The 13,912-nt window shown below is 49.2% G+C and overlaps 2 protein-coding genes across 6 annotated transcripts in view; both read left to right on the top strand.

Moving 5' to 3' along the window:
- KMT2A (lysine methyltransferase 2A) overlaps nucleotides 1–8,071 on the top strand; it is a 76,321-nt gene extending 68,250 nt beyond the window's left edge. For all 5 annotated transcript variants that reach the window (XM_046015185.1, XM_046015184.1, XM_046015186.1 and 2 more), the window contains 5 exons: nucleotides 999–1,173; nucleotides 1,340–1,447; nucleotides 1,883–1,966; nucleotides 2,430–2,559; nucleotides 3,084–8,071. In XM_046015185.1, coding sequence (XP_045871141.1) covers nucleotides 999–1,173; nucleotides 1,340–1,447; nucleotides 1,883–1,966; nucleotides 2,430–2,559; nucleotides 3,084–3,359 — 773 coding nt within the window. In that variant the 3' untranslated portion in view covers nucleotides 3,360–8,071. The remainder of the gene's footprint in view (nucleotides 1–998; nucleotides 1,174–1,339; nucleotides 1,448–1,882; nucleotides 1,967–2,429; nucleotides 2,560–3,083) is intronic.
- Nucleotides 8,072–8,748: 677 nt separating this feature from the next.
- On the top strand, nucleotides 8,749–13,785 carry TTC36 (tetratricopeptide repeat domain 36). Its single transcript, XM_046016873.1, has 3 exons — nucleotides 8,749–8,923; nucleotides 10,469–10,657; nucleotides 13,491–13,785. The coding sequence occupies exons 1-3, from the start codon at nucleotides 8,809–8,811 to the stop codon at nucleotides 13,751–13,753; spliced, it is 567 nt and encodes a 188-aa protein (XP_045872829.1). The 5' UTR covers nucleotides 8,749–8,808; the 3' UTR covers nucleotides 13,754–13,785.
- Nucleotides 13,786–13,912: the final 127 nt, after the last annotated feature.

Here is a 13,912-nt window from a genome sequence, read left to right as displayed (position 1 = left end):
TGCTATTTCTAGTGTCAAAGTGGGCTGGCTGTTGTTGGGATGCCCCATACCTTTAGTGAAAGAAGCCAGTCATTTCAGAAAGCCTTTCATCATCTCTGCCAGCAACTTAGGTAAATGTATTTTTAGAAAATAAAAAAGAATCGAAAATGCTCATTAATGGCATGAGACCGAGTAAAACACAGCATCTATCGAGTGAATGATTCCACACATTCACTGTAACAGCACAAAAGAGAGTTCTTTGCTGGGGGTTATTACTAACCATTCTTCGCAATTTTAGTGAGGTACCTATGTGAGTATGAAGTTACAGAGCCCAGATACCCCATTCACCTATAAATGAAAATGGGATCATGACTGGAGCTCCAGAGCCCGAGGTTCAAACCTTGTCACACCAGCTGTGCAACCTTGGGTGTGGTATTTAAATTCTCTGAGCCTCAGCTGACTGACCTGAAAACGAAGCTGGTAATTCTTTTTTTTTTTTTTTTTTTTTTTTTTTAAGATTTTATTTATTTATTTGACAGAGAGAGAGGTCACAAGTAGGCAGAGAGGCAGGCAGAGAGAGAGGAGGAAGCAGGCTCCCCGCAGAGCAGAGAGCCCGATGCGGGGCTCGATCCCAGGACCCTGAGATCATGACCCGAGCCGAAGGCAGCGGCCCAATCCACTGAGCCACCCAGGCGCCCCGAAGCTGGTAATTCTTGACTCACGTGGGCATTGTGACCATGAAATTAAATAGTACGTATAGCCTGTCTGTGTACATACAGAACATGGAAGATAGTTCGGTGATGTGGCTGTTTTTCAGTCTACCATGAACATTTTCCATATTGATAGCCCTGTGTCCACGTCATCTTAATGGTTCGCTGCCGCTTATTCTTGGCCAGACAGTAATGCAGTTCCCCGTGAGCAGCCTCTGGCAGAGTTCTTCTCTCGCCCAGGTGCTTCTTTGTACCAAGCACTTTCCTGCTGGCTGCACACTGGCTACCCTGGTGCCTTCTGTCCCACAGGTGTTAATGGTTTGAGGATGCTGGGGATTCTTCACGATGCGGTCGTGTTCCTGATTGAGCAGCTCTCTGGTGCCAAGCACTGTAGGAATTACAAATTCCGTTTCCACAAACCAGAGGAGGCCAACGAACCCCCCCTGAACCCTCATGGCTCAGCCAGGGCTGAAGTTCACCTGAGGCAAGTTCCGTTTTCTTTCCTAAGCAGCTTTGGGTCCCGATGTTATTATCTGATGACGCAATCATTTTCCCCACGTCACCTTTGAGATTTCCAGGGTCAAAGCTGTCCTTCGCTGCTTCTGTTCAAAGCCTTTCTATTAAAGCGTGCTTCAATCTTTTGGCTCCAGGAAGTCAGCATTTGACATGTTTAACTTCTTGGCTTCCAAACACCGGCAGCCTCCTGAATACAACCCCAACGATGAGGAAGAGGAGGAGGTACAGCTGAAGTCAGCCCGGTAAGTCTTGAGTGGAGGGGTTTCGTTAGGAACCCTCTTCGCTTCCCCCTGCTCTGGCTGTTCAGGTCCCTGTGCGGTTTCACTTGGATTAGAATTTCCTGGGTCACATTTAAGAACACTGAACTGCAGTTTGTATTAAAGTAGCAATAGCTGGCTGGCAGAGGAGAGGAGAAATTCAGATAACCGTAACATGCAGATCTTATTTTCTTTAACCGAACTAAACTGTCAGCTTTGGACATATCCCTACCACCGTAGTTACCACGGTCAGAAAGGACTGTGTATATTGTAGGCCTCATTTTACGAGACACTTGTTGTTACACTTGGCATCGAACAAAGGGAATACTATGGTCATATTCTCTAGAAACCTTTGATCTACGACTCAAAACTGGTAATTTCCTGAAGAGAATTCATGAGTAATACGCCTTGTCTCTTTAGGAGGGCAACTAGTATGGACCTGCCAATGCCCATGCGTTTCCGGCACTTAAAAAAGACTTCCAAGGAGGCAGTTGGTGTCTACAGGTATGGCTAAAATTTCAGAAAGAATTACGGAAATCTAATCGTTTTCCAAAATTAAAGTGGACCAAATCATGGAGTGCCCTCCTTCATTCAGTAAGTGAGGTTTTTCTAGCTGCTATTAATGGAACCTGATGTCCTGGGATCCTGCTCCTCCTTGAGGTGAACAAGGAATTTAACATAGTAAACAAGGAATTTAACATAGTAAATGTTAAAATGTTGCTACTTCTGGTGGGCTCCGGAACAGAGAAATCTTTCATTCTTGGCCATTTGTTAGAATAAGTAATATACTCAAATCAAGTGGGTCCAGCTTCTTTTTTTTTTTTTTTTTTTTTCTTTGCTTTCCAAGAGTCTGTCCTTCCTGGGGAACTGATAGAGCAGGAGGTTTTATTCATTTATTCAGTATTCACACAGTTTAACCTGATTTGCAAAATTGCTGGCTGATCTCTTTTCCATCTTTATGTTCTAGGTCTCCAATCCACGGCCGGGGTCTTTTTTGTAAGAGAAATATCGATGCAGGTGAGATGGTGATTGAGTATGCTGGCAATGTCATCCGCTCCATCCAGACTGACAAGCGAGAGAAGTATTATGATAGCAAGGTGAGTCTCGCTTTCACTGTCCGGATTCTGACAGTATTTGTACAGAGGGGCCATGAACTAAAAGTATTAACCCCCATATCCCAAAAGAAATGGTATATTTTATGAATTCAAGCATACCTTTTTTCCCTTTCCCTTTTTTTTTAAATTATTTTTTTATAATGTTTTGACATCTTTAAAATTTGTGGTGGGCCCAGGAGAAGCTCAGAATCCACCCTAAGGATTAGCATATATAAGGATACTGCTCTTTGAAAGATTTGTCTGAGTGCATCCCAGGATCAGAAGCACCTAATGACACGATGTCTTAGGTTTCTCTTTCCTGTGGAGACATTAAGAAACCTCAAGTCGCTATAATGTAGGAATTTGCTAGGGAAGCATCTTGGGAGCTGAGAGAAGTCTGGACGTTTTACTGGAAGAAATTGTTTTCGTCAGCAGCTGTAGGCCCCCTCAGAGAAAGGCTGGGAGCTGTCGTCCGGCCTGAGCTATGCCGAGTGACGAGGTCTCCCTCTCCCCCACCCCCCGCGCAGGGCATCGGCTGCTACATGTTCCGCATCGACGACTCCGAGGTGGTGGACGCCACGATGCACGGAAACGCCGCGCGCTTCATCAACCACTCCTGTGAGCCCAACTGCTACTCGCGGGTCATCAACATCGACGGGCAGAAGCACATCGTCATCTTCGCCATGCGCAAGATCTACCGGGGGGAGGAGCTCACCTACGACTACAAGTTCCCCATCGAGGACGCCAGCAACAAGCTGCCCTGCAACTGCGGCGCCAAGAAGTGCCGGAAGTTCCTCAACTAGAGCCGCTCCCCTCCCCCGGGTTGGAGCGCTGGGACGGTGCCGCCCAGAGCCGCGCTGAAGGCCTGTGCCGCAGCTAGGAGATCCAGGATGGAGCAGGCGCCAGTGAGGGGCCTCCGTGACGGCTGCGCTCCCTTACGTCCGGTATTCGCATTACACATGTGATCCTATTCCTGGAGAGAGAGAGGGGGTCTTGAAGACAAGATCCGCGACCGGCTTTGTACCGGGGCCCCTCTGATTGTGTGCTGTTACGGAGTGGTAAATGGGGTCGCTAGCAGACTTGCCTGGAAGGAGCCTAGAGAGGGTTAGTCATGCGGGAAGACGGGGCCTGAGTGTCTCGTCCGAGAGAAGTTGCCATCCGCGCCTTGGCCCTTCCCCAAGCACTAGGCGAGGGGTCAGCCGGGGCCGTGGATTCAGAGTTGGTTGGACACCTGGTAGTCTGCCAGCCGGGCCCAGGCTGTAGCCGTCTGTTGAACAAACAGAGAAGGTCTGGTGGTTCTCCCTACTATCCTCCCACTTGAGAGTCCACTTCTGGTTGGGAGACAGGATTCTTAGCACCTTTGGTGTCAGAAGGCTGTCTTGGGGTTGTGCCAATGAATCACCAAACATGGAGCCTGTGGGCTTTAAGTGGGAGTGTTGCCCCCATGAGCCTTATCTCAGCCAATTACCTTTCTTGACAATAGGAGCGGTGTCCCTCGCATTCCTCCCCCGCCCCCTCCGCTTTCTTGGTTCCCCCGTTTCATCCCACTGCTTTCCTGTTCTTTCTGGGTGGTAGAGGGGAGTGACTGCCTGCTCAAGGACACTCCCTGTTGGGCATTGTCTTTGCCTGCGGAACAACCCCTGAGCCTATAAGCACGCCCAGGGGGGAAGTGGACAGGAGCCATTGGCCATAACCAGACAGAATATGGAGTTTTCATTAAAGCTCCATGGAGAGTTTTAAAGAAATTTATGTAGCATGATTTTTTTAGAGGAGGAGAAAGATTATTTAAATAGGATCTGAATCATGCAACAACCAGAGTATCACAACCAGGATGACCCCTGGGTCCCAATCCCAGGACATGGTAACTTTATTTTCCCCTCGTTAAGACATAGGAAGACTCAGTTTTAAATGGTCGGTGTCCAGTTGAAGGCAGAACACTAATCAGATTTCAAGGCCCAAAACTTGGGGACTAGACCACCTTGTATGGAGGGACCTCGGCCACCTGCGCAAAATCCATAGGTTAAGTAAATTAAATGACACTACTGCCCTGATTACTCCTTAGGATGTGGTCCAAACAGCATCCAATGTTTCTCCTCTTCCTTTCCCCAAGACGGCGTCCTGAACCTGTTAAATTAAGTCATTGGATTTTACTCTGTTCTGTTTACAGTTTACTATTTAAGGTTTTATAAATGTAAATATATTTTGTATATTTTTCTATGAGAAGCACTTCATAGGGAGAAGCACTTACGACGAGGCTATTTTTTAAACCGCGGTATTATCCTAATTTAAAAGAAGATCGGTTTTTAATAATTTTTTATTTTCATAGGATGAAGTTAGAGAAAAATATTCAGCTGTACACACAAAGTCTGGTTTTTCCTGCCCAACTTCCCCCTGGAAGGTGTACTTTTGTTGTTTAATGTGTAGCTTGTTTGTGCCCTGTTGACATAAATGTGTCCTGGGTTTGCTCTTTGACAATAAATGGACAAGGAAGGTCACCCTACTCCGCTGGGCCACTCCCCTCCTTCCCGTGTTGAAGCTCCTCAGAAGGCTGTGGTCGTGTCCTGGCACAGCAGTGTCCCCTCTCCGTCCCTGCCCTCTTTCCCTCCCTTCTGGGACTAGCTCGGAGCGGCGAGAGCTGTATACTCCATTTCCCTCATCTTGCCCTACTTCCGAGATAGCAACCAAGTTGAATGGCACCCTGACATTTTCCTCACCATCTGCCTCATCACCTTGTCCCCTTGCCCTCTGCCCACCAAGTCCTCATATCTGCAAAGAACCCACGGATCCCCCTGTGCCCTCTCGTGGGGCAGCCCGTTGAAACTGAAGCACAGTCTGACCACTCACGATAACGCAGATTCTTCTCTGCCTCTGTCGGCCACTGGGTTTCAGAGCAGTGCAGTCCAGTAGAGGGCAGGGCGCCCTTTTCTCCCACAAGAAGCCCATTCCTATGGAAGTCTAGCAAAGCAATACGACTCAGCCCTGCGCTCTCTGCCCCAGGACTCATGGCTCTGCTGTGCCTTCCACCCTGGGCTTCCTGTTCTTCCGTGACCTTAAGAACTGTGTCTGGTGGCTTTGCTGGAACATTGTCACTGTTTTCGCTATCATGCAGGGAGCCCAGCACTGTGGCCAGGATGGCAGAGACTTCCTTGTCATCATGGAGAAGTGCCAGCAGGGGACTGGGGAAAAACACTCTACCCAGACCTCGACTCCCTTCCTCCTTTGCCCGTGAACAAGATACAGTGGCCCTAGGGGTTCCACTAGTGTCTGGTTTCCTTTATTATTGCACTGTGTGAGGTTTTTTTGTAAATCCTTTTATTCCTTTTTTTTTTTTTTTTTTAAAGAAAAAAACCTTAAGCTGCATTTGTTACTGAAATGATTAATGCACTGATGGGTCATGAATTCACCTTGAGAAAGACCCAAAGGCCAGTCGGGGTGGGGGAAACTCAGCTAAATAGACCTAGTTACTGCCCTGCTAGGCCATGCTGTACTGTGAGCCCCCTCCTCATTCTCTTTCTACCAATCCCGAACCCTGAGGCCAGGGGAGGGACCCACATCTCTCCTTCTCTTGCCAGCTGCAGATGGTTTGCCTTGCCTTTTCACTCCCTGTCAACCATAGAAATGAGTAATTCTTCTTCTAGTTCAGCCTTGAGTCCATTGCCAAAATTCAGCATACCTGCCAGCAACTTGGGGAATAAGCTAAGGTTTCCCTACCAGAGGGAAAGAAGGCAAAAAAAACAAAAACAAACCGGCATATCTGTCTCCAAAACACCTGAGTTTGTTTTGAAAGTGACCAAGGGAATCTCCGCACATAAGTGCAGACCGAGGAACTGTGGTGGGTCATTCCCAGGAATCCCCCAAGGGGCATCCCGAATCCCTAAGGAGTCCCAGCTGCAAGCCTGGTCAGTTCTCCGTGAGTCAGCCAGCTCCTGGAGAGCTTTGCTGCTAGAACCTGTTGTGGCCGCATTTCCTGGTGGCCAGTGACAACTGTGTAGCCAGAACAGCTGCATGGCGCTGACCCTACGGCCGGAACTTGGTCCCTTGGCTCCCTCTGTTACCGTCCACCACCTCCAGCACAGCCCCTCCGGTTTTTAGACCAATCACCAGAATTAAGGGGGAAGCCCTGGCAGCTATACTCTAGAAGTTTTCAACCAGACTCCTTTGCCGGGATACAGTCCGCCACCCCGCTTGCCTCTGTCAGCCCCCCCGGCCAATGCAGTGAGCACCATGCAGCTCCCTTGATTTAAAATATACAACAACAACATTAAGGAAAAAAAAACAAAAAGCCAAAAAAACAAAAAAACAAAAAACAAAAAAAATCTTTTAATGAATGTATCTTTCTAAAGGACTGACATTCAATCAAATATCTGAAAATACTAAAGGTCAAAACCTTATCAGATGTTAACTCTTAAGTTTGATTTGGGTTTTTTTTTTTTTTTTAACTAGAAATCAAGTTTGGGTGTTTCTTTTTTGTTGTTTTTTCTTCTTTTTAAAGGAAAAGCGGGTCATTGCAAAGGGCTGGGTGTAATTTTATGTTTCATTTCCTTCATTTTAAAGCAATACAAGGTTATTGAGCAGATGGTTTTGTGCCGAATCATGAATACCAGTCAAGTCTCACACTCTGAAAACTTGCAACTTTTTTGTTTTGGTTTTCAAATAAATATAAATATGATATATATAGGAACTAATATAGTAATGCACCATGTAACAAAGCCTAGTTCAGTCCATGGCTTTTAATTCTCTTAACACTATAGATAAGGATTGTGTTACAGTTGCTAGTCGTGGCAGGAAAACATCAGTCTGGCGCTCCTCGGATCCTCCGAAGTTTGGGGGGGGACCCAAACCGCAAGGGACGGTAACGCGGTCCGTTCCCAGGGTCAGAGAGGAACGCAGAAGTGGTGTCACCCGGATTTTTTCTGCCCGTGAATGTTGCCAGTCAGTACCTGTACTCCTTGTTTCTCTATTTTTGGTTATGAATGTTGGGGTTACCACCTGCATTTAGGGGAAAATTGTGTTCTGTGCTTTCCTGGTATCTTGTTCTGAGGTACTCTAGTTCTGTCTTTCAACCAAGAAAATAGACTTGTGGTGTTTCTTTTATTGAACTTTTAACAGTCTCTTTAGTAAATACAGGTAGTTGAATAATTGTTTCAAAAGCTCAACAGATGACAAGCTTCTTTTCTAGAAATAAGACATTTCTTGACAACTTTATCATGTATAACAGATCTTTTGGTTTTTTTCCTTGTGTTCTTCCAAGCTTCTGGTTAGAGAAAAAGAGAAAAAAAAAAAAGGAAAAAATGTGTCTAAAGTCCATCAGTGTTAACTCCCTGTGACAGGGATGAAGGAAAATACTTTAATAGTTCAAAAAATAATAATGCTGAAAGCTCTCTACGAAAGACTGAATGTAAAAGTAAAAAGTGTACATAGTTGTAAAAAAAAAAAGGAGTTTTTAAACATGTTTATTTTCTATGCACTTTTTTTTATTTAAGTGATAGTTTAATTAATAAACATGTCAAGTTTATTGCTGCACACTATCAAGCTTTCTTTTGGCTTTGGGTGGGGTGGAGAAAGGGGCGGGGTGGGGGGGGAGCAGCCGCCAATGGCCTGTGGCCTGATTGCCCAGTGCTCGCCACCGCCCTCTCTTTGAAGGTGGAATCAATAAACCACTCTGCCTCGACTCCCCGGGCCACCCGACTCCCCGGGCCACCCGACACTGACTCTGCCTCACCTCCCCAGCCCACCCCACAGTGACTCTCCCAACTGGGTCTTCTTCTCATGCTCATCACTGGTTTGTGTTCAGGACCTAATTAATCCTGGATATGAGGAAGGGGTCAGGAGGACAAAGAGCTTCACCTCCCGCATATCGCCCCTTTTATTATCCTGTGGGCCATCAAGAGGCCTCCGACTGATTTCGTCTAGGAATGCGTTAAAGGGAGAACCTGAACAGCACCCTCTGCTTCCCTCCACCTTGAGGCAGAAATTAGATTCATTTACTCTGGTCCATCTAACACTGGGGTGGGGGTGGGAAGGCAGTTGAGGACTGTTCGTGAATATTCTGCCAAGCCAGGGTTAGCTAACCCTGAGCCAAATGAGGTTGGGTTTGCACTACAGCCAAGGAATGGAAGACACTCCTCACAGGGGATGGACCTCAAACAGAACCTCTGCCCTCCAGATAACTGGCCACCAGGCTCAGCCCCAACCCCTTCTTCCTCCCTCCTCTAGCCTGATTTACTTTCTGGGATTTGGGAGTTGAGCACCATGGGGACTCCAAATGACCAGGCAGTGTTGCAGGCCATCTTTAACCCTGACACCCCTTTTGGAGACCTTATTGGGTTGGACGTGGGAGAGGAGGTGGAGGAGGAAGTAGATGAAGGTGAGTTTGACCTTGGACTACAGCACTGCACACTGGCTGGCCTCAGGGGGTTGGCAGAGGATGGTGGTCTCACAAGGCCCCCTTGTTCCATGACCTTTGGACGGCGATTGAGGCTAAAGAGCGAGAGGTCTGCTGACCCGTAGTGCGCTGGCGGAGGCTTGGCAAGAGTTACTCTGCCAAAAGGAGCAAGTCACGGTTTGTCTGTCCTTCAGCCCTCATATCTCCGAACTTAACCTCACCATTTCACTCCCGCCATTATCCAAGCTCAGCTGTGCTGGGGGAGAGGGTGGGGGGATGCTCAACTCACATCTTTGTCTTAGCAGGGCATTTCACTCCACACAGAATGGAAGGGCAGGGGTGGCTCGGTTGAATGGTTCCGACCTCAGTAGGAAGAGCGTAAGCAAGCCCAGCTCGGACCTAATCCCTCCACAGAGTGAATCCACTCCCGGGCCCCTCCTTCAGTCTCTAATGTGGCCTTATATCCCCATCAGGAGTTTTTTGAGGGTTTTTTTTTTTATTAGTATTTTTTTTTAAGATTTTATTTATTTATTTGACAGAGAGAGATCACAAGTAGGCAGAGAGGCAGGCAGAGAGAGAGAAAGGGAAGCAGGCTCGCCGCTGAGCAGAGAGCCCTATGCGGGACTCCATCGCAGGACCCTGAGATCATGACCTGAGCCGAAGGCAGCGGCTTAACCCACTGAGCCACCCAGGCGCCCCGTTTTTTGAGGTTTTTTATTTATTTTTTTAAAAGATTTTATTTATTTATTTGACAGAGAGAGAGATCACAAGTAGGCAGAGAGGCAGGCAGAGAGAGAGGAGGAAGCAGTCTCCCTGCAGAGCAGAGAGCCCGATGTGGGGCTCAATCCCAGGACCCTGAGATCATGACCCGAGCCGAAGGCAGCGGCTTAATCCACTGAGCCACCCAGGCGCCCCTTTATTTTTGTTTTAAATAGGCTCTATGCCTGACATGGGGCTTGAACTCATGACCCTGAGATCAAGAGTTACATGCTCTACGGACTGAGCCAGTCAGGCGCCCTCCCCCCACCCCCATCAGGAGTTTTTAATGGCCCTTGTTTCTAAAGGAGGGAAGCCTAGGTCTTAAGGAAACTTCAGTCTGAAAAGCTGGGGGATATGTCAGACATGATTTTCCTGACCCAAGTATGTCTTGGTGGTCAGTATAGTAGAGCAAAATGGGGTCAGGCTAAGGAGCCAGGGAGACCTGGGTTCAAATTCAAGCTATGCATTTAAGAGCTGTGTGACCTTGAGTAAGTCATTTAGCCATGGGCTGAGTTTGGGCTTCATTTTCTTGGCAAGGAGCCGACCAAAGTCTCTTTCCCACGTTCCTTTGGAACTTAGACAGTGCTAGCTCTCAGCCTTGGTGACCTCAGCTCCCCCTGCCCACGACACTGCGTCCGACTCTTGCTGGGACTGACATCCCAGCCCTTCTTGGCTCCAGCTCAGGCCTCAGCTTTCTAAAGCCCAAAGGGTTTCAGCTTCTTGCTCTCCACCGCCTACCTGTCCCTCCTGCCTCCCTCCCCCACCCAGATGGAGTTTTCCCGAGAGCACAGTTGGAGCAGTCTAAGGCCCTGGAGCTGCAGGGGGTGATGGCTGCGGAAGCTGGCAACCTCGGCACAGCCCTGGAGAGGTTTGGCCAAGCCATCAGCCTGCTGCCAGAAAGGGCCTCTGCCTACAACAACCGGGCTCAGGCCCGCCGCCTCCAAGGAGATGTGGCAGGTGAGAGGAGCTGGCCCGGGGCTTCTGCAGGGGGGCCCTGCAAGTCCACAGACCAGAGCAGAAGTCCTTGTGGGGTTGGGGAATCCCTAAACTGTTCCGGAACCTATATTCTTACTTATAAGAGACACCTTATGGGCCTTGCTAATCTCTTGGGGCAATTGTGAAAGTCAGAAGAGATTGAATTCCATTCGTTTATTTAATACACATTTAATGACAGTTTACTATTGTAAGCAGTGGACAAGGCACTGAGAACAAGGATACAAGACAGACTGCTTAGACCAAGCACTACGTGCAAGGCATCCAGCACTTTCCACATGAGCTAAAGTAACTCAGTTGATTCTCACTATCACCCCAAAAGGTGTGTGCTGTTGTAACCTCCATTTTACAGACGAAGAAACTGGAGCAGAGCTGGGATTTGAACTCGGGGGGACAGGGCTCGAGTCTGTGCTTTGACTGCCCTGTGATACCACTTCTCATGAAGCTCACAGTCCAGGGCCATGGGACAGACACATAACTGATTGTGTGTCTAATACGTTGAGAGGGTTCAGCATGGTATCTACCCCTAAGGGGTGAGTTTTATTTTATTTTTAATTTTTAAAAAGATTTTATTTATTTATTTATTTATTTATTTATTTGACAGAGAGAGACACAGCGAGGGAGGGAACACAAGCAGGGGGAGTGGGAGAGGGAGAAGCAGTCCTCCCACCGAGCAGGGAGCCTGTTGTCAGACTCAATCCCAGGACTCTGGGATCATGACCTGAGCCAAAGGCAGATGCTTAACGACTGAGCCACACAGGCGCCCCATATTTTTCATTTTTTTTTAAAGATTTTATTTATTTATTTGACAGACAGAGATCATAAGTAGGCAGAGAGGCAGGCAGAGAGAGGGGGAAGCAGACTCTGCTGAGCAGAGAGCCCGATGTGGGGCTCGATCCCAGGACCCTGAGATCATGACCTGAGCAGAAGGCAGAGGCTTTAATCCACAGAGCCACCCAGGCGCCCCATATTTTTCATTTTTAAAAAAGATTTTATTCTATTTGAGTGAGAGAGAGTACAGGAAGGGGCAGAGGGAGACGGAGAAGCAGACTTCCTGCAGAGCAGGGAGCCTAATGGGGGGCTTGACCCCCGGATCAGGACCTGAGCCAAAGGCAGAGACTTAACTGCCTGAAACACCCAGGCACCCCAAGGGGTGAGTTTGAAAGGATGAGTAGGAGGTAGCTGGATGGAGGGGACAGAGTGGGAGAAAACATAGCCTGTAGAGAGACCAAGAGTCCTGGAGTCAGACCAGTGAAAAGGTACAGGGAGCTTCAGATCTCCAGGCTGGCTGGAACGGGGAGGGGTGAAGGGTAGCGTAGAGCCTGCAGAACTGAATAGGGACCTGATGGTGAAGAACCTGGAATGTTAGGCAGAGGTTGCACCGTGCCTTGAAAACATGGGGAATCATTAAAGGATTCTAACTGGATCAAACTTGCTACTCTTGGGTTACTCTGGAATGGGGACAATGGGATAAGGCCATGCTGGCGACAATGCTGTGAAGGAATGCCAGCCTAGGGGCTGTGGACTCCACTCCAGGAGCAGCGGGGAATTGAAGACCCCCCTTTCCAAGCTTTGTTCCCTGGCTGTGAGGGCAGGACGAGGCTAGGTTCTAAGAGCAGCCAAAGACAGTCTGCAGACAAAACCGCAGAGAGGAACAGAGGCGATTGATACTGCCTGGAAAGAGTTTCGGTTCCTCCAGACCAACTCCTCAGAGGGAACCCCAGAAACACTGCCATCAGAGAGCTTCTTAACCATCTGGGTGGCCTGGGGAGCACAGCCCCTGCTGGGTTCTGGGCTCAAAATACACAGAGACAGGACAGAGATGGGGGTCTCTGTAGGGTGATGCTGGAGTTCCTCCGGCGCCCTGACAGCAATTCCAACGGGAGAGCATGAGTGAACTGAGGCAGAGCCCAGAACTGCTGCTGGGCTCTAAGCTACATGCACACCAGCTGGCTGCCTGAGGTCGAGTCAGAGTTCTAATGCCAAATCCAAGTATTTTATGAGAATGATAAACATACAAATGTCCATGTCCAGGGCCAACTCTGGCTCCTTTAATGAAATACCAAATACTAAATTTGGATACAATATAATGAAGATTGTGGAGATGATGAATGAGGAAAGGCAGTCAGAAGGAGAACAGGTTTAAAGCATACAATGAAGGAGAGGAGAGAAATGCCTTTAAAAGGAAAAGAGGGAGCACCTGGGTGGCTCAGTTGGTTAAGCGGCTGCCTTCGGCTCAGGTCATGATCCTAGCGTCCTGGGATCGAGTCCCATATCGGGCTCCTTTCTCGGCAGGGAGCCTGCTTCTCCCTCCGCCTCTGCCTACCTCTCTGCCTACTTGTGATCTTTCTCTGTCTCTCTCTCTGACAAATAAATAAACTCTTTAAAAAAATAAAAAATAAAAGGAAAAGAGAAATGAATTTTATTGTAAGAAATGATTATCGGCACATTATCATTTTTTTTAGACTCTGAGTCAGTCACCTGGCACAGGGTAGATGATCAATAGCATACGAGTGGAATACACTGCCCGCTACTGTGGGACCATGGGCCAGATTCATGAACCCGGTGACCACTCAGAACCGTCCCAGCACCCGTCGTGTTTTGGCGTATTGGGTGGTGAAAGGTAGTAGGGACTTCAGTCCCAGCTCTGCCACTATAGACAGACTATGCAGCCCAGGGCAAGTTTTGCCACCTTCTGCAGATGGGAGCAAGGATACTAAGGAGCAAGAGCCGGCGGGCTGGAGGTGGCCGAGCCCCGGGGCCGCCGTTCTGACCCCATCGCCCGTCTGTCCCGCAGGCGCCCTGGAGGACCTGGAGCGCGCCGTGACGCTGAGCGGCGGCCGGGGCCGCGCCGCACGCCAGGGCTTCGTGCAGCGCGGGCTCCTGGCGCGGCTGCAGGGCCGGGACGACGACGCCCGCAGGGACTTCGAGCGGGCGGCGCGGCTGGGCAGCTCGTTCGCGCGGCGCCAGCTGGTGCTGCTCAACCCCTACGCCGCGCTGTGCAACCGCATGCTGGCCGACGTGATGAGGCAGCTGCGCGGGCCCTGCAACGGCCGCTGAGCCGCACCAATAAAGCTACTTGCTGTCCCCGACTCTCGCTCGTGTCTGCGTCCATCCGCTCGCCCCCCAGCCGCAGGGAACTCCGCGGTCAGCCCCGGTGGGGACAGGGGGCGAGGGCGGGGGCGGGGGCGGTGCGGTGCCTGTGGGGGCAGGGCTGGC

Source organism: Meles meles, chromosome 8 (genome assembly GCF_922984935.1).
Source record: "Meles meles chromosome 8, mMelMel3.1 paternal haplotype, whole genome shotgun sequence".
Lineage (NCBI taxonomy): Eukaryota > Metazoa > Chordata > Mammalia > Carnivora > Mustelidae > Meles > Meles meles.
The sequence above is the reverse complement of the archived record's forward strand: the minus strand, read 5'-3'. Positions and strand labels throughout refer to the sequence as shown.